At 41.3% G+C, this 21,932-nt stretch overlaps 1 protein-coding gene across 1 annotated transcript in view; it reads right to left on the bottom strand.

Annotated features, from left to right (window-relative positions):
• Positions 1-5,591: 5,591 nt before the first annotated feature.
• The window catches only part of LOC121818340 (phosphatidylinositol-binding clathrin assembly protein-like), a 36,512-nt gene continuing 20,171 nt past the window's right edge, over positions 5,592-21,932 (bottom strand). The window contains exons 2-9 of the mRNA XM_042242337.2: positions 20,772-20,914; positions 18,895-18,970; positions 17,064-17,166; positions 16,806-16,899; positions 16,582-16,693; positions 15,623-15,729; positions 14,703-14,744; positions 5,592-5,675 (exon numbers count right to left, since the gene is read on the bottom strand). Coding sequence (XP_042098271.2) covers positions 5,592-5,675; positions 14,703-14,744; positions 15,623-15,729; positions 16,582-16,693; positions 16,806-16,899; positions 17,064-17,166; positions 18,895-18,970; positions 20,772-20,914 — 761 coding nt within the window. The remainder of the gene's footprint in view (positions 5,676-14,702; positions 14,745-15,622; positions 15,730-16,581; positions 16,694-16,805; positions 16,900-17,063; positions 17,167-18,894; positions 18,971-20,771; positions 20,915-21,932) is intronic.

Here is a 21,932-nt window from a genome sequence, read left to right as displayed (position 1 = left end):
TTCTCCAAAGTTAAGATCTGTTTTATAAAACAAACACAAATTTCACATTATTTTAATGTAAATACTCCTATTAAAATGCATATAAATATATATGTAAAATATTAGTTTAAAAATAGATGCTTACTTTCTACAAGGCTAACAACTGAACCGTCCAGGTCATTTGCTATGACGTTTTCATTTTGCCGTCTGGCTTCAACACGTCTGGGGGCTTGTGAAGGCAATATTGGTTGTCATATAGCACAGAGAAAAGAATCTGAAAATAAGAATCAGACGAAAACCTAAACCAAATTTCCATTAATACAGTAATGATATATTTATATTTATACCTTCCCATTACAAAGTAACAGGACTTTAAATTACTAGGCTAATTAGTATAAATAAGGTCATTCAAAATTATTTGTTAAATTTAAATTGAGCACTTGTTATGTGCTAGACACTGTACTAGGTGCTAAAGATACAGCTGTGAATAAAGAAGATAAAAATCTCTGCCTTCATTTAGCTTATGTTCCGTTGGAGACCAGCAATAACCAAGATGAAGTACGTAACATGTTAAAGTGCAAGTTGCTCAGTCGTGTCCCACTCTTAGCGACCCCATGGACTGACTATACAGTCCATGGAATTATCCAGACTAGAATACTGGAGTGGGTAGCTGCTCCCTTCTCTAGAGGATCTTCCCAATCCAGGGAATGAACCCAGGTCTCCCAGACTGCAGGCAAGTTCATTACCAGCTGAGCCACCAGGGAAGCCCAAGAATACTGGAGTGTGTAGCCTATCCCTTCTCCAGTGGATCTTCCCAACCCAGGAATTGAACTGGGGTCTCCTGCATTTCAGGCAGTTTCTTTACCAGCTGAGCTACCAGGGAAGCCCACATAACATGTTAGATGGTAATAAGTGCTAAGGAAAAAATAGCAGGGAAAGGAATATGATATTTTAGTGGGAGAGCGGGCATTTAAATTTTAGACAAGAAAGGCTCACTGAGAAGGGGACTTTTACATAAAGACCTGAAGCTTGTAAAGAGTGACCCATGCAAATCCACCAGAAGGAACAGCATGAACAGCCCTGAAGAAACACTTTGCTTGGTGTATTTGAGGAACAGTGACTCCAGTGTATCTGGAGTCAAAGTGGCCAGAGTCAGAAGGTGATGAAGGGGTTTGTAAGGAATTGGTTTTCACTCTGAGGCTACCATCTCAGCCCAAGGTCTCTGAGATGGGAAAGTCACTAGAGGGATTTGAACAGACATAATCTCTCTGACTACAAGGAGATCCAACCAGTCCCTCCTAAAGGAGATCAGTCCTGGGTGTTCACTGGAAAGACTGATGTTGATGCTGAAACTCCGATACTTTGGCCACCTGATGCGAAGAGCTGACTCATTGGAAAAGATCCTGATGCTGGGAAAGATTGAGGGCAGGAGGAGAAGGGGATGACAGAGGATGAGATGGTCGGATGGCATCACCAACTCAGTGGGCATGAGTTTGAGTAAGCTCCCGGAGTTGATGATGGACAGGGAGGCCTGGCATGCTGTGGTTCATGGGGTCACAAAGAATCAGACACGACTGAGTGACTGAACTGAACTGAATCTCTGACTTGTATTTTAATGGGATCATTCTGATTGGTATATAAAGAATGGACCACAGAGGGCAAGGGTAGAAGCAGAAAGCCCTTGCAGTAGTGTAGGTGATGGTAACTCTGACTACAGTGGTAGCACCAGAGATAGTAACACATGGTCAGCTTTTACGTACGTTTTGAAGGTAAAGTCAAAACATTCCCTCATGTATTGGATGTGGGTGTGTGACAGAAAGAAAGGAATCAAGATGACTCCAAGCCTGAGTTGCATTGGTTCTAGTCACATTCTTCCTAGAAGAAATGAGTCGCTATTTGCCATTAACTGACATGGGGGAAAATCATGGATAAAGGAGGCTTGGGGTCAAGGGTCAAAAGCTTAATTTTGGACACATGGAGTTTGGAAACCCTACTAGTTGTTCAAGTGCTACCACAGAATGGACACTTGGATATACAAACCTGGAGTTCAGGAGCAGTGGCTGCAGCTGGGAGTTCTTATCATGTAAATGGTATTCAAGGCCATTGGCTTGGATGAGGTCATCTAGGGAATGAGTGTATATGGATAAAGAAGAGAGATGAGCAGGAATCAGTGGAAAACAGTCTAAGGTAGGCAAGAGTTAGACAAGAAGAAAACCAACAGGGAAACTGAAGAAAGCGTATCAAAGAAGAGGGAGTCATGAATCATGTCCAGTAAGATGAAGGCTGAGAAATTACCACTTTATTTGCAACCTAGAGGCCACTGGTAACTTTGACTAGAGCCATTTTAGTGGTATGGTGGGAACAAAACCCTCATTAGTACTACACAACTATTAAAGTATCAATACTTAAAATAGTTTAAGAGAAAATAGGGAAAATGTGAACACACCTTTCTTAACTACAAGAACAAGCAGACAAAATAATCAGTGAAAATACAGAGGATTGAACAACAGAATTAAAAACCTCAGCAGGACACAGTTTTCAAGTGCACATGAAACATCTACCAAAAATCATGGTTATATACTGGTCCATGAGGCAAGTATCAACAAATTTCCAAAGTACTAAAGTATAGAGAAGGTGCTCTGACATAGTGCAAGTAAGCTATACTTCAATAACTACAAAAAAGGTAATTAGAAGGGTCTCATATACATGAACTTTTAAATATACACTTCTAAGTAACACATGGGCCAGGTCTTGTTCTAAGCATTCTACATTTATATTGACTCTTTTATCTTGACAGGAACCTTCTGAGGATAAGGATGCTGAGTCACAAAGCGGTTAAGTCACATAGTCCATGAATGACAGAGTGAAAATTAAACTCAAGTACTCTGGTTCCATGGCCAGTATTTTTATTTCACAGTGACTGAAGAGGAATAGTAGTTTCAGCTGGCCACAGGGTTTTTGACACAACTGGCTCAAGAAACGAGCATCAGGCAACCAAGGCTAAGTGCTCAAGACAGCATGGGCAGAGATCACTAGAAGCCAGTTTTGGGCTGTTGGGACTCAGGCAGAGACATTACTTTGCAGACAAAGGTCCATCTAGTCAAAGCTATGGTTTTTCCAGTGGTCATGTATAGATGTGAGAGTTGGACTATAAAGAAAGCTGAGCGCCGAAGAATTGATGCTTTTGAACGTGGTGTTGGAGAAGACTCTTGAGAGTCCCTTGGACTGCAAGGAGACCAAACCAGTCCATCCTGAAGGAAATCAGTCCTGAATATTCATTGGAAGCACTGATGCTGAAGCTGAAGCTCCAATACTTTGGCCACCTGATGTGAAGAACTGACTCATTTGAAAAGACCCTGATGCTGGGAAAGATTGAAGGCGGGAGGAGAAGGAGATAATAGAGGATGAGATGGTTGGATGGCATCACCAACTCAATAAACATGAGTTTGAGCAAGCTCTGGGTGTTGGTGATGGACAGGGAGGCCTGACATGCTGCAGTCCATGGGGTCGCATAGAGTCAGCCATGACTGAGTGACTAACAGTTTTATGTTTAACCTTCTTAAAAGCACTAATGATTCCCAAACCATAGGGCCTCAGAAAAAGTCCTTATTTTGGAAATGAAGCAAATGTCTACTATACATATAGTGTTACTCAAAGGACTTACGTTCATCATAGTTTTGGTCAAAGTCACCCATTGAAAATGCAGAAAGTGTGTCCATTGAGAAAATATATACAAAAGAAAAATAAAAAAAAAAAACCATCATTTAAAATAGACACAGTTTAAGTCTTCAAGTTAAATTAAGAGCAAGCAAATTTTAATACATATAAACCCCATGAGAGTATACCTCATTACTACAGGAATTTTTGTCTAGCATAGAAGGCCAAGTAATATCACTGAAATACAATCAACCTTTAAAAAAAACAGGATATGGCTGATTATGTGCAGTCATGTACCAGTAAATGTACAACAACCAGCTATCTAGGAAAAGGCCTGTTTTGTAGCGTCTGTCCATTTATTTCTGTGGTATAATGCTTCCATTACAGACAATTACAAGTTACCACTGTGTCATCAACTAGCTTCCAGATTTCACAAGACAATAGCAGCTGGGCTCCTGCAAGCTGGTCTGAGTTGTATCTTGTATACTCACTGAGTATAAGGCTAACTAACCTTTGGAATTCCCTGGTAAGCAAGACTTGCTCCACATACAGACATCACACTTGATTTATGTATGTATTATGTGTTTACTTTTTAACACTTATCTTTTAAGTAGTATTTGCAGGTACAAAATTCAGAAATTAAAAAAGGGATACAGTGAAGACTCGCTCACCCATCTCTTTCCATTTTATTCATTTCTCAGATATCCTTCCAGAAATATTCTTTAAGAAATTAAAGAAATATATATGCTTTCTTTTTTGGTGTTAAAAAGAATAAGCAGTAGCATACTATACACTGTTTCCCACCTTGCTCATTTTCTATTGAACAATAGAAAATACATGTATTTTACAATACATGTTGGAGGTCATCCCATTCCAGTGCCCCTTATAGAGGGTCATTTTGTTATTACAATGTTGTAAGGTATATCCTTGTTTATATGACTTTTCACAACTATGAATATATATATGGGATAACTTCCTAGAAATGAAGTCGCTAGGTCAAAGACTGCTTTAGGAAGAGGCGGCAGATATAGTGAGTGGTTAGGAAATTAAAGAATTAAAGATTCTAATCCTGCCCTCAATTATCACTGACATAATCATAGAACAGAGTCATATCACCTGAAATCCAGACTTTGCTTGCTGAGGTTCTCACAACTGGACTGTTTGTTATGGAGGGAATCAGTGCATGCTGCCTGCTAAAGAGATCACAGGAAAGATGAGTCATGCTAGGCAATCAAGAGAGATACAAATATCCTACCTGGCTGAGCCTGCATTTCTTTCATTTATTTATCTATCCATCCTATTATATATTAACTACATACCTACCTATGATAAAGAGATAATTAATAGTCAAGAAACTTGTATAGTAGAGGTTGATAGTATAAATCAAATATAATTAACATAACCTTAAAAAGTGGACTGAATGAATAATACATGACTCTGATAGAAATCTTTGAACAATACTGAAAAGGACAAAACAGGAAGCTGAAATCAACCATGATTATTCTACTCAGAAATAGCTAACATGAATATTTTGAAGTGATGCACCTCAAAGTTTATATTTATTTGTATGTATGTAGAGGAGTACATGTATGTTTGTGGATAAACAGTTTGCCATACCATTAAATAATCATCCACAACAGTTAATTCTGCCTAGCAGAGTCCCTAAAGGAAGAAATCAAATTCTTCAAAGAGAGGTTCTTCTAGGGCCAACTTATGACTTTGAGAATCATTCAGTATAACAAAAGATGTTCCTCTGGGAAGCAGACAACTCTGTGATGAGTATGGAGTCCCACAAAAGATTGAAAACCTCTATTCCATATTATCATTAAAAAATGGCTGTATACTATTTCACCATATTTAAAGCCCAAATTTTCTTTAGTCAATCAGATGTTGCTAAACTGAGACAAATTATTCAGATGAAAACAAAATCAATCTATATTATGAGAATTATCAACTTACCCATAAGGAGGTAGAATGTCATGTTTGTCCTCCAGAGAAGCCAAATGCTGTTTTAGTGCTTCGAGTAAACTGTAGGGTGCCTAAAGATAATTAGGAAAAAGTTGTTTTTTGATAGTTATTAGCAAATTCAGACTCTTAGATATCATGAAAAGGTTCTGAAAAACAATTAGGACACCTGTCCAGCAAATGATTAAAGTGAAATTATTGCTACAAGTAAATTCATTTTTAAAAGTAGCATCTTGGTATGAAATCAGATTTTCAGACTATGCTTTTACATACCTTTTTAAAGAAACAACAAAAAAGTCTCTTAAGATGATCAAACGGCTGCTAAAATATGTCTCCTTTGGAAACGACACTGGGCTTGAAATTATTCATTACTTATGGTTCTTTCATGAGTCACTAGATTATTAGATAAATTTCAGTAAAACATTAAGCCTAGTGGGGAAAAGGGAGAGGAGGCGAGAAGAAAACAGAGAGACAGAGAAAGAAACACAGCAGGGAACAGAGAAGCTCATTCATGGTCTCTGGTCTCCCCTGGAATGTCATCTTCACAACCAGGATTTCCTTGGGTGTCCTAGAGAAACCAGTACCTACCAACAATCTCTTTACCATCACCATCTTTTCTTTTCCTTCATGGCAATGATCATCCTTGAAATTATAGGTTTCATTCTGTGTATGTTTATTGCCTGTCTCCTTGCAGTAAAATATAAAACTCTAAGGGACTGATGTTGAAGCTGAAACTCTAATACTTTGGCTACCTGATGCAAAGAGATGACTCATTGGAAAAGACCCTCATGCTGGGAAAGATTGAAGATGGGAGGAGAAGGGGGTGATAGAGGATGAGATGGTTGGATGGCATCACCAGCTCAATGGACATGAAAGTGCAAGTGAAAGTGCAGTCGCTCTGTCATGTCCGATTCTTTGCAACCCCATGGACTGTAGCCTACCAGGCTCCTCTGTCCATGGGATTCTCCAGGCAATAGTACTGGAGTGGATTGCCATTCCCTTCTCCAGGGGATCTTCCCAACCCAGGAATCGAACCCAGGTCTCCCGCATTGTAGATAGGCGCTTTACCGTCTGAGCCATCATGAATGTACCATGAGTTTGGGTAAACTCTGGGAGATGGTGATGGACAGGGATGGACTGGCATGCTGCAGTCCACGGGGTGGCAAAGAGTCAGACACAACTGAGCGATTGAACTGAACTGAACTGAAAAAGACAGTGATTTTGTCTGTTCATTGATGAATCTTGGTGTTTAGCATATAATAACTGCTTAATTGGTATTTGCCAAATGAATGTGGATGCACTCTTTCATTTTCCACTTCAATTAAAGATGGCAGAAGTGTGCTTCTTACATAAGGTCAATTCCCAACCAGGGTTCTGTGTGTCCCAGCATGTCTCCCCGATCCAATCATTCACTCCTCAAGAAGAGTTTGTTAATAAACTACTAGAAACCACCAGGCACAAAGAATACAGCAGGTCTCATGACCTGGGGTATGGGAGAGGAAAGATATCAAATAACCAAACGAATAAATGTCAAACGAAAGCTGTGAAAAGTACTATGAAGGAGAGGTACATGGTACTTGGTGTTTAGGTGAATCTGATCAAGTGAGGGATGGCAGACAAGCAAGCTTAACAACGTAACAGCTGAGCTGAGAGCTGAGGGGGAAAAGTAGGATGGTATGAAATGAATGAGGATGACGGGGGGGCATATGGCACAGACCACAAACAAAGGTGAACTATGTTGCCAGGGCAGGGAGAGCCAAGGGGAGCGTGGAGGAGATGAAACTGGGAGGGTTTTCGATGGTGCAAGACCTTAAACTCATATCAACGTTGTGGCGTTTGGACATTAACTTGAAAATTGTTGTTTTTCAGTCGCCAAGTCAGGTCCAACTCTTGGAGACCCCATGGACTGCAGCATGCCAGGCTTCCTTGTCACTCACCATCTCCCAGAGTTTTCCCAAGTTCATGTCCATTGCATCAGTGATGCCATCCAGCCATCTCATCCTCTGTTGCCCTCTTCTCTGCCTGTTCTCAATCTTTCCCAGCATCTGGGTCTTTTCCAATGATCCAGCTATTTGCATCAGGGAGCCAAAGTATTGGAGCTTCAGCTTCAGTATCAGTCCTTCCAATGAGTATTCAGGGTTGATTTCCTTTAAGATTGACTGGTTTGATCTCCTTGCAATCCAAGAAACTCTCAAGAGTCTTCTCCAGCATCACAGTTCAAAAGCATCAATTCTTCAGCACTCTGCCTTCTTTAAGGTCCAGTTCTCACAACTGTACATGATTACTGGAAAGACCATGGCCTTGACTATTTGGACCTTTGTCAGCAAAGTGATGTCCTTGGTTTTCAACACACTGTTTAGGTTTAAAACTAAATATTAAAATAATTAAGATCATGGCATCTGGCCCCATCACTTCATCGCAAATAGAAGGGGAAAAGGTGGAAGCAGTGACAGATTTCCTACGCTTGGGCTCTAAAATCACTGCCCAAATTCCAGATGTTCAAGCTGGAGTTTGAAAAGCCAGAGGAACCAGAGATCAAATTGCCAATGTCCGCTGGATCATCCAAAAAGCAAGAAAGTTCCAGAGAAACATCTACATCTGCTTTATTGACTACGCCAAAGCCTCTGACCGTGTGGATCTCAACGAACTGTGAAAAATTCTTCAAGAGATGAGAATACCAGACCACCTGACTTGCCTCCTGAGAAACCTACATGCAGGTCAAGAAGCAACAGTTAGAACTGGACATGGAACAATGGACTGGTTCCAAAGTGGGAAAGGAGTACATCAAAGCTGTATATTGTCACCCTGCTTATTTAATATATTCAGAGTACATCATGCAAAAGGCTAGGCTGGATGAAGCACAAGCTGGAATCAAGATTGCCAGGAGAAATATCAATAACCTCAGATATGCAGATGACACCATCCTTATGGCAGAAAGTGAAGAGAACTAAAGAGCCTCTTGATGAAAGTGAAAGAGGAGAGTGAAAAAGCTGTCTTAACACTCAACATTCAGAAAACAAAGATCATGGCACCTGGTCCCATCACTTCATTGCAAATAGATGGGGAAACAGTGGAAACAGTGTCAGACTTTATTTTGGGGGGCTCCAAAATCACTGCAGATGGTGACTGCAGCCATGGATTCAAATACCCTTGCTCCTTGGAAGAAAAGCTATGACTAACTTAGACAGCATATTCAAAAGCAGAAACAATACTTTGCCAATAAAGGTCTGTCTAGTCAAGGCTATGGTTTTTCCAGTAGTCATGTATGGATGTGAGAGTTGGACTATAAAGAAAGCTGAGCACCCAAGAACTGATGCTTTTGAACTGTGGTGTTGGAGAAGACACTTGAGAGTCCCTTGGACTGCAAGGAGATACAACCAGTCAATCTTAGAGGAAATCAGTCCTGAATATATATTGGCAGGACTGATGCTAAAGCTGAAGCTCTAATACTCTGGCCACCTGATGTGAAGAACTGACTCATTTGAAAAGACCCTGATGCTGGGAAAGATTGAAGGTGGGAGGAGAAGGGGACGACAGAGGATGAGATGGTTGGATGGCATCACTGACTCGATGAACATGAGTTTGAGTAAACTCTGGGAGTTGGTGATGCACTGGGAAGCCTGGCATGCTGCAGTCTATGGGGTTGCAAAGAGTCAGACACGCCTCTTTGAACAACTGACCTGAAAATCACTGCAGATGGCAACTGCAGTCATGAAATTAGAAGATGATTGTTCTTGGCAGGAAAGCTATGACAAACCTAGACACCTTGAGAATACTGGATGACTACTGGACGGCTTTGAAGTGAGGAGTGAAATGATCAGATCTGTATTGTGAAAGTTCTCAGACCAGCATCCTGGTTGCACTGCATAAAGCAACCAGCAGGGGGCAAAGTACATGGACGTGGAGCAGCGGAGAAGTGAGTTGAAGCTACGTTCTTGAGCTTACCGTGGCAGAGACCGACCCTAATGCGGCTGAACTAGCAGCTGGAAACGGGTTTAATGAAGGAAGTGTTCACAGAGGTGTGGCAGGGCTAAGCGGCCATTCTGAGAGCAACAGGGATAATGGCACAAAAGTTATCAAGAAGGGCAACACTCATCCTCTGATTAAATAAAAAAAAATTATAAAAGAAAAGAAAAGCAGCAAACACATGAGTCTGAGAAGACTCAGAGGAGGCTGGGATGATGCAGCAAAGCAGAAATCTGTTCAGAGGAATTTCCCATCACACCAAATACGGGGACAAGGAGAAGACTTCCCCACAGACGCCTCTTAAACACATGGGCACTCTCAGCACAAAGGAATTGGAGAGTCTGTCCCTAGCCAGAGGCCACAGGCCCCTGAGCAGCAGGGAGACCAGGAGGTCTGGAGTCCAGGGTGAGCTTCAAATGTTCAAACATACAAGATGGGAAAAAAGAGGGAGAGGGACCCCAAAATGATCAGGGGACTGCCAACATCAGCAGGGCAAACACACATGTACGGCAAAGGCACAAAGCATTTCTGGATCAGTCAGTCAGTCATTCAACAAACACATAACAAAATTATTAACAGAGAGAAGTTGCCATTCCTTGCACAATGTGGGTTGGAAACATTCTTTTTTCATCCAATTTGCTTTCCAACGATTCCAGCAGAAGGGTAGGCGGGAGGCTGTCAGAGCTCTTCTGGGAAGCACCCAGTAGCCCTCTGCCCACCAAAACCATGGCCATGCCATCCAGTACGTCCCCCAGAGTTTGGGCTCCTGGAACTCTGCTGAGGAGTGCAGCCCAGGTTTGAAGTGCTTGGGTGAAAAACGAATCACAAGCAGAGCAGCCGATGCATGAGTTTTAGGGGAGTTGAACCCAACACGAACGAAAGAGCGGGGCAGGGTGGCAAGAAAAGGAGTAGACCCAGACAGACACAATGGACAGCCACTCATGGAAGGATGCTCCATGAGCCAGAGACGGGGTAGAGACCAAGGAGGAAGGATCAGCCAAGGAAGTGAGGTAGACACCTCTTCAGAAAATGGAAGGGTTTGGCTGAGCCTGAACGTGGGGAGTGCGCACTTAACATTTCCCTTCCTCCACGTAAAGTCAAGATTGTCAGAAGCATGAGAGAAATTGGCTAAGCAATGCAGAGGTGCAGAGGAAGACCTCCGCAGCCTTGCAGGGGTCGAGCATCAAGATTGACTGCAAACGCTTCTCCCAAGAGCGCATGGACCTCTCTCAAGGGGGCTGACCGAGGGGGCAAAGAGGAGGAAGGAAGGAAGACCTCATCTTGAACTTTGAATCAAGATATCTTCAGAGGAGTCAGGGGACCAGTCTTCTGGCTCTTTTCAAATGTGATCCATTGAATTAAAAGATCAAGTGACTCCCCGCCTCCCTCCCATCCCAGAGAGCCTTCCATCTCAGTCCATCCTGGGCTTTCCAAAACGCCCCAGAAAGCACATGCCCAGCGAGCAGCTCAGCCAGACCAAGGCCAGGACAGATGACTCTCTGTGCTGGCTGAGGGCCCGAAGCCAGTGTGCTGATAAGGAATCCCTTGCAGTAAAAGCAGCTGATTCACGGAGCAAGGAGTGGAGACCTGCGTGACGCTTGAACAACAAAGAGCCTCGCCTGACTTCTGCAGTCTCTCTGCCAGCCATCGATTTCAGTTTTTGATTCAGGTGTCCTGGGGATCCTAGGAACCAGGCAGAGTGGAAATAAGGAAGACAGAGGAGGGTCCCATGGGAAGGAAGGACCTCTAACCAGGGGCTGTCTTGTCCAGATGGGTCCCTCCTCCAGAGCTCCGGCTGCAGGCACTGAGCACTGAAGGGGGCCAAGGCCAAGACGCCAAAGCCCAGTTCAACTGAAGCTTGTCTGTGCTGCCATGATGGGCCGGTTCAACTGAAGCTGGTCTGTGTCACCATGTTGGGCTGCATGGGAACCGTTCCCACCTTTGCTACTACCCTCAAGGAAGGGAGGTCAAGGCAGAGAAAGTCAGAGGATGATATCTGGGAAGATATCACTAATTATAGTGACTCTGGGCAATGAAATCCCATCTTCTCCTCTACTAAGGCAGACATTCTCATCGTTTCTCTGTCTGGTTAGTGGAATTCTCATTCGGGAAGCTGTGCCTTATTGCATCCAACAGTGGTTCCCATTGTGGACCATTTGATGGGGTTCAATGTCTGTGAGGAAATTGATCACTTTGGTACCTCTCTACACATGAATGAATGCTTGTGAAGACACGTATGTTTCCCTCAAAGGTTTTTGAGAAGTCATCAGATAAGACACTCCCTCCTTCTCCTGATGCCAAACTCAACATTTATTTGCAGCTGCAATGATCCTGTCCTCCCAAGGTCCATTGGGTTTTTTCTTCACAAGCTTCCCCCTGTACATGCCTGACCACCTCCCATTCCTCCAGTCTCAACCAAGGCAGCTCTGCAACACCAGAGTCAGGCAGCAGGTTGTGCTAGAGTTAAGGACCTGACTTATGGGATGGGGAGACCTGGGGGACAGCCATGGAAGTTCTGAGTCCCCAGATTCCCCAGAAGGCTCTGAACTTGAAGAAGCTTCCTCCTCCTCCCTTGCTGGAGATGATATGGAGAGCACTACCCACCCCTCTCCAAGTTACATGCCTCATCAGGATATGTCCTCACCCCTTCCTGGCCTCTAGGCCTCTAACTACAGTTAAGTTACAGCATTGCCAGCTGGGGACATGCCTCCACCTACAGTCCAGTCAAAACAGTAAAAATAAACAAGATCACCTCTTAGGAGGATTGCAGAAATCCATGCCAATCTTAAAAGTAAAGAGGATGCAGGGGTGATGGTCCCTACTGTATCTCCATATAATTCACCAGTATGGCCCCCAAACCAGTCAGGCCCTGAAGAATGACAAACTGCACCATAATCAATCAAGTAATAACCCAGTTGCAGCCACTATAGTTTCTTTGGTTTTTGTTGCTGTTGTTCAGTTGCTCAGACGTGTCCGACTCTTTGCGACCCCATGAACCACAGCACGCCAGGCCTCCCTGTCCATCACCAACTCCCAGAGTTTACCCAAACTCAGGTCCATTGAGTCGGTGATGCCATCCAACCATATCATCCTCTGTCGTCCCCTTCTCCTCCTGCCTTCAAACTTTCCCAGCATCAGGGTCTTTTTTAATGAGTCAGCTCTTTGCATCAGGTGGCCAAAGTATTGGAGTTTCAGCTTCAACATCAGTCCCCCCAATGCACACTCAGGACTGATCTCCTTTAGGATGGACTGGTTGGATCTCCTTGCAGTCCAAGGGACTCTCAAGAGTCTTCTCCAACACCACAGTTCAAAAGTATCACTTCTTCAGTGCTTAGCCTTCTTTATAGTCCAGCTCTAACAGCCATACATGGCTACTGGAAAAACCAAACCTTTGACTCTACAGACCTTTGTCGGAAAAGTGATGTCTCTGCATTTTAATACACTATCTAGGTTTGTCATAGCTCTTCAGTAGATGTAGGTTAATGTAATCTCAGGAACATGGTATGTGGCTAACAGTTTGGTGAGTGCTGTGCTTTCCACTGCCATCTAAAGTATGAATCAGTAAGAGTTTGTGGGCAGATGAAATGGAATGCTATACATTTATGATCTGGTTCAGGCTGTGTTAATTCTCTCAACCCATATGTTGGTCAGAATATGGTCAGAAGAAGTTTAGACCCTTTGGTTACCCCTCAGAATATTGCGCTGATCTACTTCCATTCATGATGTCATGCTAAATGGACCAGATGAGCAGAAAGAGGACCTTGGAAAGTGATATGCACTCCAGGGGATGGGAGGTCAACCCTACAAAGATTCAGGAGCCTTCACAGCAGTAAAATTTTTAGAGCACCAGTGGCCAGGGGTCTACCAGGAAATCCCATTCAAAATAGAAGATAAAGTGTTGTATCTCACATGTCTCACCATGAAAAAGGAAACATGAGTACTGGGAAGTCTCTTGGAGACCTGGAGACCAGGAAAGACTGCTTTGGCTCATATTCCAAGTGACCTAAAGTAGCTTGCTGTGTTAGTCTGGGTCCCAGAGCAGGTCAGCAGGCTGGGCCTGCAACCCCTGCTGCTCGAGCCCTATAATACACGCGGGATGGAGAGGAGGCAGGTCCAGAGGGCACCCACGGGCTGCATGAGCAGACTGCCAGACCCGCATTTCATCCTAACCTGCACCGCCTGCCATCTGAGGGATTCCTGATGAGAGACTTTGGGGAAAGGAAAAATCCTGAGCTCATCTGATGCTCACAACTCTGCTGTAAAGCAGACAGTAGCATCACCCTCATTCTGCATTTGCATAAAGGAGGAATGGAGAATGCAAATGAGTTGCTTGAGGTGACACTCTTGAAAGGCAGATAACACAGCTTCAAGTTTAAACTCACTGTTTGCAATACCTTGATATTTTCTTTTTTTATTATTTTTAAATTTTAATTGGAGGCTAATTACTTTACAATATTGTGGTGGTTTTTGCTCTACATTCACATGAATCAGCCATGGGTGTACATATGTTCCCCATCCTGACCCTCCCTCCCACCTCCCTCCCCATCCCATCCCTCAGGGTCATCCCACTGCACCAGCCCTGAGCACCCTGCCTCATGCATCGCACCTGGACTGGCGATCTATTTCACACATGATAATATACATGTTTCAATGCTATTCTCTCAAATCATCCCACCCTCACCTTCTCCCACAGAGTTGAACAGTCTGTTCTTTACATTATACAGAGCAAAGTAAGTCAGAAAGAAAAATACCAATACAGTATATCAATGCATATATATGGAATTTAGATAGATGGTAACGATGACCCTATATGCGAGACAGCAAAAGAGACACAGATGTAAAGAATACCTTGCTATTTTCACCGATCAGTTCTGTCCACTGAAAAAGCATGTTGGAGTTGTTACACTATAAGTCACCATTTAGCACTCAGAGAGGAACGATCTCTTTTGTAAAACCTACAGCTCACAGACCTGTTCCAAAGACACAAGTCTATGTATATATAAGTAGAAATATAAATGTTACTCTCAGGGAAATGAAAATACACATGTAACCATACAGAAAATGATGGCATCTCAGATGATAAACACAGCACAAAGACAAAAAGCCACTTAAAGACAGACAAGAGATGTACTGACCTGAGAAAGATATGGAATGTCATTCTGGTCAATTCCAGCTTGCTGAAATCAGAAAAAAAAGGGGCAAAAATAAAACATTACAGCAACGAGTGTTAACAAATTAAAGTAAGCGTGAGACCAATTTGTACACTAAAGAGAAAGGACTCCAAGAGCAAGAGTGCCTTGCTGGGCTGGTACACACCCAGATCAAGAAAAATGGCAGGCTAAAGTATATCTTGTGGGGCTTCCCAGGTGGCTTAGCAGTAAAGAATTCGCCTGCCAATGCAGGAGACGCAGGTTTGATACTTGGGTCAGGAAGATCCCCTGGAGGAGGAAATGGCAACCCACTCCAGTATTCTTGCCTAGGAAATCCTCTGGACAGAGGAGCCTGGTGGGCTACAGTCCACAGGGTTGCAAACAATTGGACACAACTTAGCGACTTAGCAAAAACCACAAAAGAATGCCTTGCACACTTAAGCATAAACTTATATTTGCTCTCAGGGTAAAATTTAAAAAGACCTGCCAGATTTTGAGTCTTTGTTGTTTTGTGAAGAGCTTGGCTTCATTTTGGATATCATACAAATGTGTTCTAACTTTTCAAATACTCAGAATTAGCTACTAGGGCAAACCTGTGGCCCACCTCATATGTTTCCTTATCTCACTGGCTTTAGAGCTGTTTCTGGTGGGAAAGTAAGCTTGGTATAAATTATCCTCAAGTCACAAACAGAAATCATTGTAAGATCGTTTTTGATCACAAGTACACTGGAGGGTACATTTGAAGTACCTATTCCTAGTTTTTAGTTGTACTGTTTACGAAATAGTTAAAACTACCCATTTCTGTTTATGTGGCAGTGATTGTGGGGTAGAGGTATAGTTGTACAGGATACTAAACTAATACAGAAAATAGCACAAAAGCTGTGGCTAGAAATAGATTTCTGTACCTCTGCAACTTTAAGGAACTGTGCCAATTTGGTCATTCTTTCGAGGAACTTGATGTAAATATCCAAACTTTCCCTGCATTGCTTCTTCCCCATGTCAAAATATTTATCTAAAAATAGAAAAAAAAAGACAAAGTAGCCAGTATTTTAGCAATCCCAAGTTTCTTTCCTTTCTGATGATTCTATGTTAATTCTGGATATGATTTTAACTTCTTGAAAACAATTACAGGTTTAATCCAGTAATGGTTTGTTTTAACAAACAACACTGCACATCTAAATATAAACAACAAATTTTTTATACAGGAACTACTGCATGCTGAACACTGGTGCTGGTAATATCTATGGCATTTAATAGCATACACATATAATTTAGATAGTTTAGTTTAATTTCTACAAATTCTAGTCTGGAATCTTTTTGATTAACATCAAGTTCTGATGGTCTCTGACAGAGAGGCTGTATTTCCTACCCTTTATAAATCAACAAATGTACCAGGTACTTCCTAAATGTAAGAAATATCTCAAACTGTCAACAACGAAAATGGTTAGGGCTAAATGATGACTGAAATTTCCCAAAAAGTCTAAGAACCATTTGATTGTATATGATCAGAACAATAATTTGTAGGCTGTATCTTAGGAAAGTTAGAATTGTACTATTTGACATTAGTTGAGTGGGACTTACTATGTAATAAATAAATACAGCAATCCATGTTAATTTCCCAATAAATTTCCCAGAAGTATCAGTTAGCACTTATATACAAATTGAAAAGTTCTGTGGCTGATTAATTATTTTTAACAAAAAAACCCAATATGATGTCTAGTTATGTAAATATACACGACCTTGTAAGGATCTTCTATTTTGAACCTAAAACACAGGAATCTAAATTTAGATATAAAAGGTTTTTACAAATAAAGAATTTTTGCTCGTTTAGTTTTTAAAAAGTCATGTCTATTCTTTAGCTTACCTAGCAGATTAAGGATCCCCTCATTATAGGCTACAAAGAGGCGAAGAGAATCCTTAAAGAGGAGCATGAAAGCAGCATGTATTATACCATTAGTTAGTTCATCAGCATTTGCCTGGAAATTAAAGAGGAATCAATTATCACCATGGTTTTTTCCCTCTCCAACCTACAGTCAAACAATGCTGCTTAATAGTATTTTCTTAAAAAAGGATTTATAAAGCTCTTACATTAAAATTCAGAAGAGCGTCAAACTGAATTTGAATAACTGGAAGAGTGTTCAGCAGCTTCTTAGTGTTCATAGTTCTCATCACACCATCTGTCCTATAAAAAATAAAAAAAAGTTCATAACATCAGTGCTAATTAAGAGTTTGAGAAGCACTGTGACACCAGCATTTTGAAAAATAGCTGCATTTTTGCCAAACTACATATCAGAACAGATATGTACTGCAGTACTTCTTGCTTAAAAATTAACAATATTTACCTACCCTCTCTTGGTTTTGGTGATGTCTGACTCCATCAGTCTATACGCGAGTGACTTTTCATTCAAGTACTTGCTATATCGTCTGATGAAAGCTGACATAGCATAGCCTAAAAATGAAATACCTTTTATTATTTCCAGTTTAACCAATGTTAACCATTTACAACATACGTCACCAAATGCAAAGATTTATCATTCCACATTCACACATATCCCTCAACAATATCTCTGAAGCATAAAAGCACTGTTTATAATAGTCAGGACATGGAAACAACCTAGATGTCCATCAGCAGATGAATGGATAAGAAAGCTGTGGTATATATACATAATGGAGTATTACTCAGCCATTAAAAAGAATACATTTGAATCAATTCTAATTAGGTGGATGAAACTGGAGCTGATTATACAGAGTGAAGTAAGCCAGAAAGAAAAACACCAATACAGTATACTAACACATATATATATGGAATTTAGAAAGATGGTAATGATAACCCTGTATGTGAGATGGCAAAAGAGACACAGATGTATAGAATGAACTTTTGGACTCTGAGGGAGAGGGAGAGGGTGGGATGATTTGGGAGAATGGCATTGAAACATGTATACTATCATGTAAGAAACAAATCGTCAGTCTATGTTCAATGCAGGATACAGGATGCTTGGGGCTGGTGCACGGGGATGATCCAGAGAGATGATATGGGGTGGGAGGTGGGAGGGGGGTTCAGGAGTGGGAACTCATGTACACCCGTGGCGGATTCATGTCAATGTATGGCAAAACCAATACAGTATTGTAAAGTAAAATAAAGTAAAAATAAAAATTAAAACAAAACAGAACAAAAAAATAAAATAAAATTTCGTGTGAAGTTTCAACATTTGGGGAAAAAAACACTAGAATGGCTTTTATTACTCATCAAGTACAGTATTCCTAAAACTTTCTGTTAAAGATTATTTTTTAAATGAATTTGTTTATTTATTTTTAATTTTAATTGGAGGCTAATTACTTCACAATATTGTGGTGGGTTTTGCCATACATTTACATGAATCAGCCATGGGTGTACATGTGTTCCCCATCCTGACCCTCCCTCCCACCTCACTCCCCATGTCATCCCTCAGGGTCATCCCAGTGCACCAGCCCTTCCTCAAAGTGTTGATATCACCTTTGGATGTGGTGTTGATGGTGACATTCCTGAACCGGAGAAATAACTGAACTTTATTAGTTCCTTTCACATTTTCACAGACACTATTGTAAATCCTTAGCATTTTCCTGACACCCCCATCCCCTTGTTACCATTGCTCTGGTCTTCCTTTCACTCAACAAACGACCTTGCCCCTACTTCATAGACAAAATGTAAAGAGAAAGGCCATGACAGAAACTCAGCTGCTCACTATGGGCCTTGATTCATTTATTCAATTTACTTATTCATTCAGCAATTATTCAGTGTTCACTATGATGCTGTAGGATCAATAGTGAACAATAGAGATCCCCTTGCAAAAAAAAAAACCCTGCCTACATGGATCTTATACTCCAATGATGATTGATAGACAAGCAAAAGAAAAGAAAAATACAGAGATGTTTAGTTGCTGAGAAGTGAAAAGAATAAAACTTAGGCAGAGAAGGGATAAAAGGACCATGATTTTGGGGAGACTGAGGCAGGAAAGCCTTACTGAGTAAATACCTGCATATGTGTTGTGTCAATGAATTTAGAAATTACTTTCCATCACAAAACGTACACCACATCACACCCTTCATCATTCAGAACCATTTTTTAAAACTAGGCATGGTTTCCAGAATATTTCCCTCCTTGCCACAAAGAAATATTTCCATCAAAAAATCATCTTACCTTCTATAACACTTTTATCCAGAAAGTTGTGTAAAGTGAACAAAGAACTTCTTGATGCAAGATGTTGGATAAAACGCTGTCAAACAAGTGTGTCAAATTCTCAAAATTAGTTTTGGTTCACAAATAGAGTTAATTCGTGATTTTGTCTTTGTGAATACATACTTAACATAATTCTATCATACATATCTTCTATCTATTTCAGGGGGCATTGATTAAGGTGAGCATCACCACACTCTGGGATAGCCAACATAAGGATCTGTAGTGCTGCCAAGTCTGTTGACATACCCCCCAAATAAACAAGGGGTTAAACATTAAAGCTAATGTGAATACACACTTTTCACCCACGCATTTCTATCAGTAATATCTCAGGAATTAGGGACACTGACCCACCATGCAGTCGACAATTCCCATATAATTCATAGTATATAAAGTGAAAGTCACCCAGTCATGTCCAACTCTTTGTAATCCCATCGACTATATATAAAGTGAATGGAATTCTCCGGGCCAGAATACTGGAGTGGGTAGCCTTTCCCTTCTCCAGGAAAGTGAAAGTGAAAGTGAAGTCACTCAGTCTTGTCCGACTCTTTGTGACCCCGTGGACTGTAGCCTACCAGGCTTCTCTGTCCATGGGATTCTCCAGGCAAGAATACTGGAGTGGGTTGCCATTTCCTTCTCCAGGGGATCTTCCCAACCCGGGTTTCCTGCATAGGAGGCAGACGCTTTAACCTCTGAGCCACCAGGGAAGCCCCTCCCTTCTCCAGGGGATCTTCCCAATCCAGGGATCAAACCCAGGTCTCCCACATTGCAGGTGGATTCTTTACCAGATGAGCCACCAGGGAATAAAACCCAGTCAGCTATCTGCAGATGCCATACCACTGTAACTGTGATTCCATCCATGCCTGTGAAGTCAACCAAGAATGGATACTGTAGTGCTATAGTATTTACGATGGAAAAAAGCCACACACAAGAGGACCTGGGCAGCTCAAACCTGGGGTATTCAAGGGTCAGTGGCAATTATAGGATTAATTATTTTAATCATCCATGTTAAATTATTTAACAATTCAATTAATAGAAAAATAAAAAGAATACTGTGGTACATCTCTAGACCCCAATGCCCAGAAATGACAATTGCTAACTTTTGCACATATCTCCTTCAGTTCTATTTTTTGGCAGGAATTTTTCATTTATTTATTTGGCTGAGTTAGGTTTTAGTTGCAACACAATGGATCTTCATTTTGTCAAGCGGGATCTTTTGTTGTGGCGCACCGACTCTCTAGCTGTGGCGCAGGCTCAGTTGGCCCGTGGCATGTGGGATCTTAGTTTCCCAGCCGGGGATCGAGCTTTCATCCCCTACACTGCAAGGCAGATTCTTAACGACTGGACCACCAGGGAATTCCCTTCAACTCTATTTTTAAAATAAGAGGCATAAAGCCTTACAGATCAAGTTACTGCCTTTGTCCCATCCTCAAGTTCAATTTACTTCTCCTACCTGGAAGGAAACATTATCAAAATTTTCATGTGTTATCTTTGAATCCTATTTTATTTATAGTTTCATACATATACCTGTTACATGGACAAATATTGTGTGAATTTTAAACATTTTAAACATTTATAGAAATAATATTGGACTCTAAATATCATTCCCTGGCATACTTCCTCTACTAGCAAAATGGTATACTTTATTAAATACTGATTGTAAAGAGAAATTCATAAGTAAAAATGGGAAAATTGGTGTTTTAATATCTACTTCTATGTACTTTCCCCACTTGTCATGAATGGAAGCAAAATGTAGTAAGCCCCTAACACACTGAGCATATTCAGCAGTTGTGTCCCGACAGTCCTTTGTACTAAAAGGAAGGAATATACGCCATGCTCACCTCATTTCCATACACCATGAGGTGATGGACAGTAACCAGGGCTTTGAACACCACCACCCAGCTGCTGCTACCAGTTTTCTCAGAAAGAATATCAGCCAGATGGACAACACTCATATTTGTTCCATTTATGTACTGGATCAGATCTAAATTAGAGACAGTGACAAGCATTAAAACACAGACTGAGAAAAAAAATTTCAAAACCAAAATTGGTAACTTTACCTGAAATACAGATGCAATCAAATCTGAGAGACATGACAAAGAGAATCATCTGAAACATTTTCTTCATTTCCAGTAGTAAAATTTGTGCATGCCCATGCTCAGTTGTTCAGCCGTGTCTGACTCTTTGCAACCCCACAGACTGTAGCCCAACAGGCTCCTCTGTCCATGGGATTCTCCAGGCAAGAATCCTGGAGTGGGTTGCCATTTCCTCTTCCAGGGGGTCTTCCCAACCCAGGGGTCAAACCCATTTCTCCTGCATTGCAGGTGGATTCTTTACCACTGAGTCACCTGGTACTAACATGGTAGGTGACACTGAACGCCTGTTTATCCTATTTGTTCCATAGAGTTAATAAGGATTGTGATTGTGTTGACTCTGCTCACCAGTGTCTCCCCAAGACCCAGCACAGTAGCTAGCACATACCAAGTTGGAACAAGTAAGGAAAATACTTATTAAATAAATGGAAAAGACTCAAGAAGGTAAGTAACATGCTCAAGGTCATACAGGTAGTTCAGTGGAAGGGCTGGGATTTGAAATAAGGTTTGTTTGACTTTGAAGATCAAGGTATTAAACATTATGTCATTGAGCCACACTCAAGAAAAGTGTCATTCCATGATGGTTCAGTAAGGAGCTTTGTCTCCCTAAGTCTGACTTTTTGGTTTACACCTTTTAATTTCTTACTGCTTTTTCTTCTTTAGTCCACTTCCCCACAGCCTCATACCTGGTTTATTGTAACACCTTTCTGCTTTCCTGACTCAAGGTTATAACCATTAATTAATTGACTTTTACAGCCCCTCAAAAGATAAGTTTCATTGTTTAGTTTTCCTACTGAAGAACATGCAATGATTCCTTGCTGTTTATCAGTTCAAAAATTCTCCTTGCTTTCCAAACCATCTATAAACTATCATTCTAAAACAACTTTATCCATAGCACTTATCTATTAC

This window comes from Ovis aries, chromosome X (genome assembly GCF_016772045.2).
Source record: "Ovis aries strain OAR_USU_Benz2616 breed Rambouillet chromosome X, ARS-UI_Ramb_v3.0, whole genome shotgun sequence".
Taxonomy (NCBI): Eukaryota; Metazoa; Chordata; class Mammalia; order Artiodactyla; family Bovidae; genus Ovis; species Ovis aries.
The sequence above is the reverse complement of the archived record's forward strand: the minus strand, read 5'-3'. Positions and strand labels throughout refer to the sequence as shown.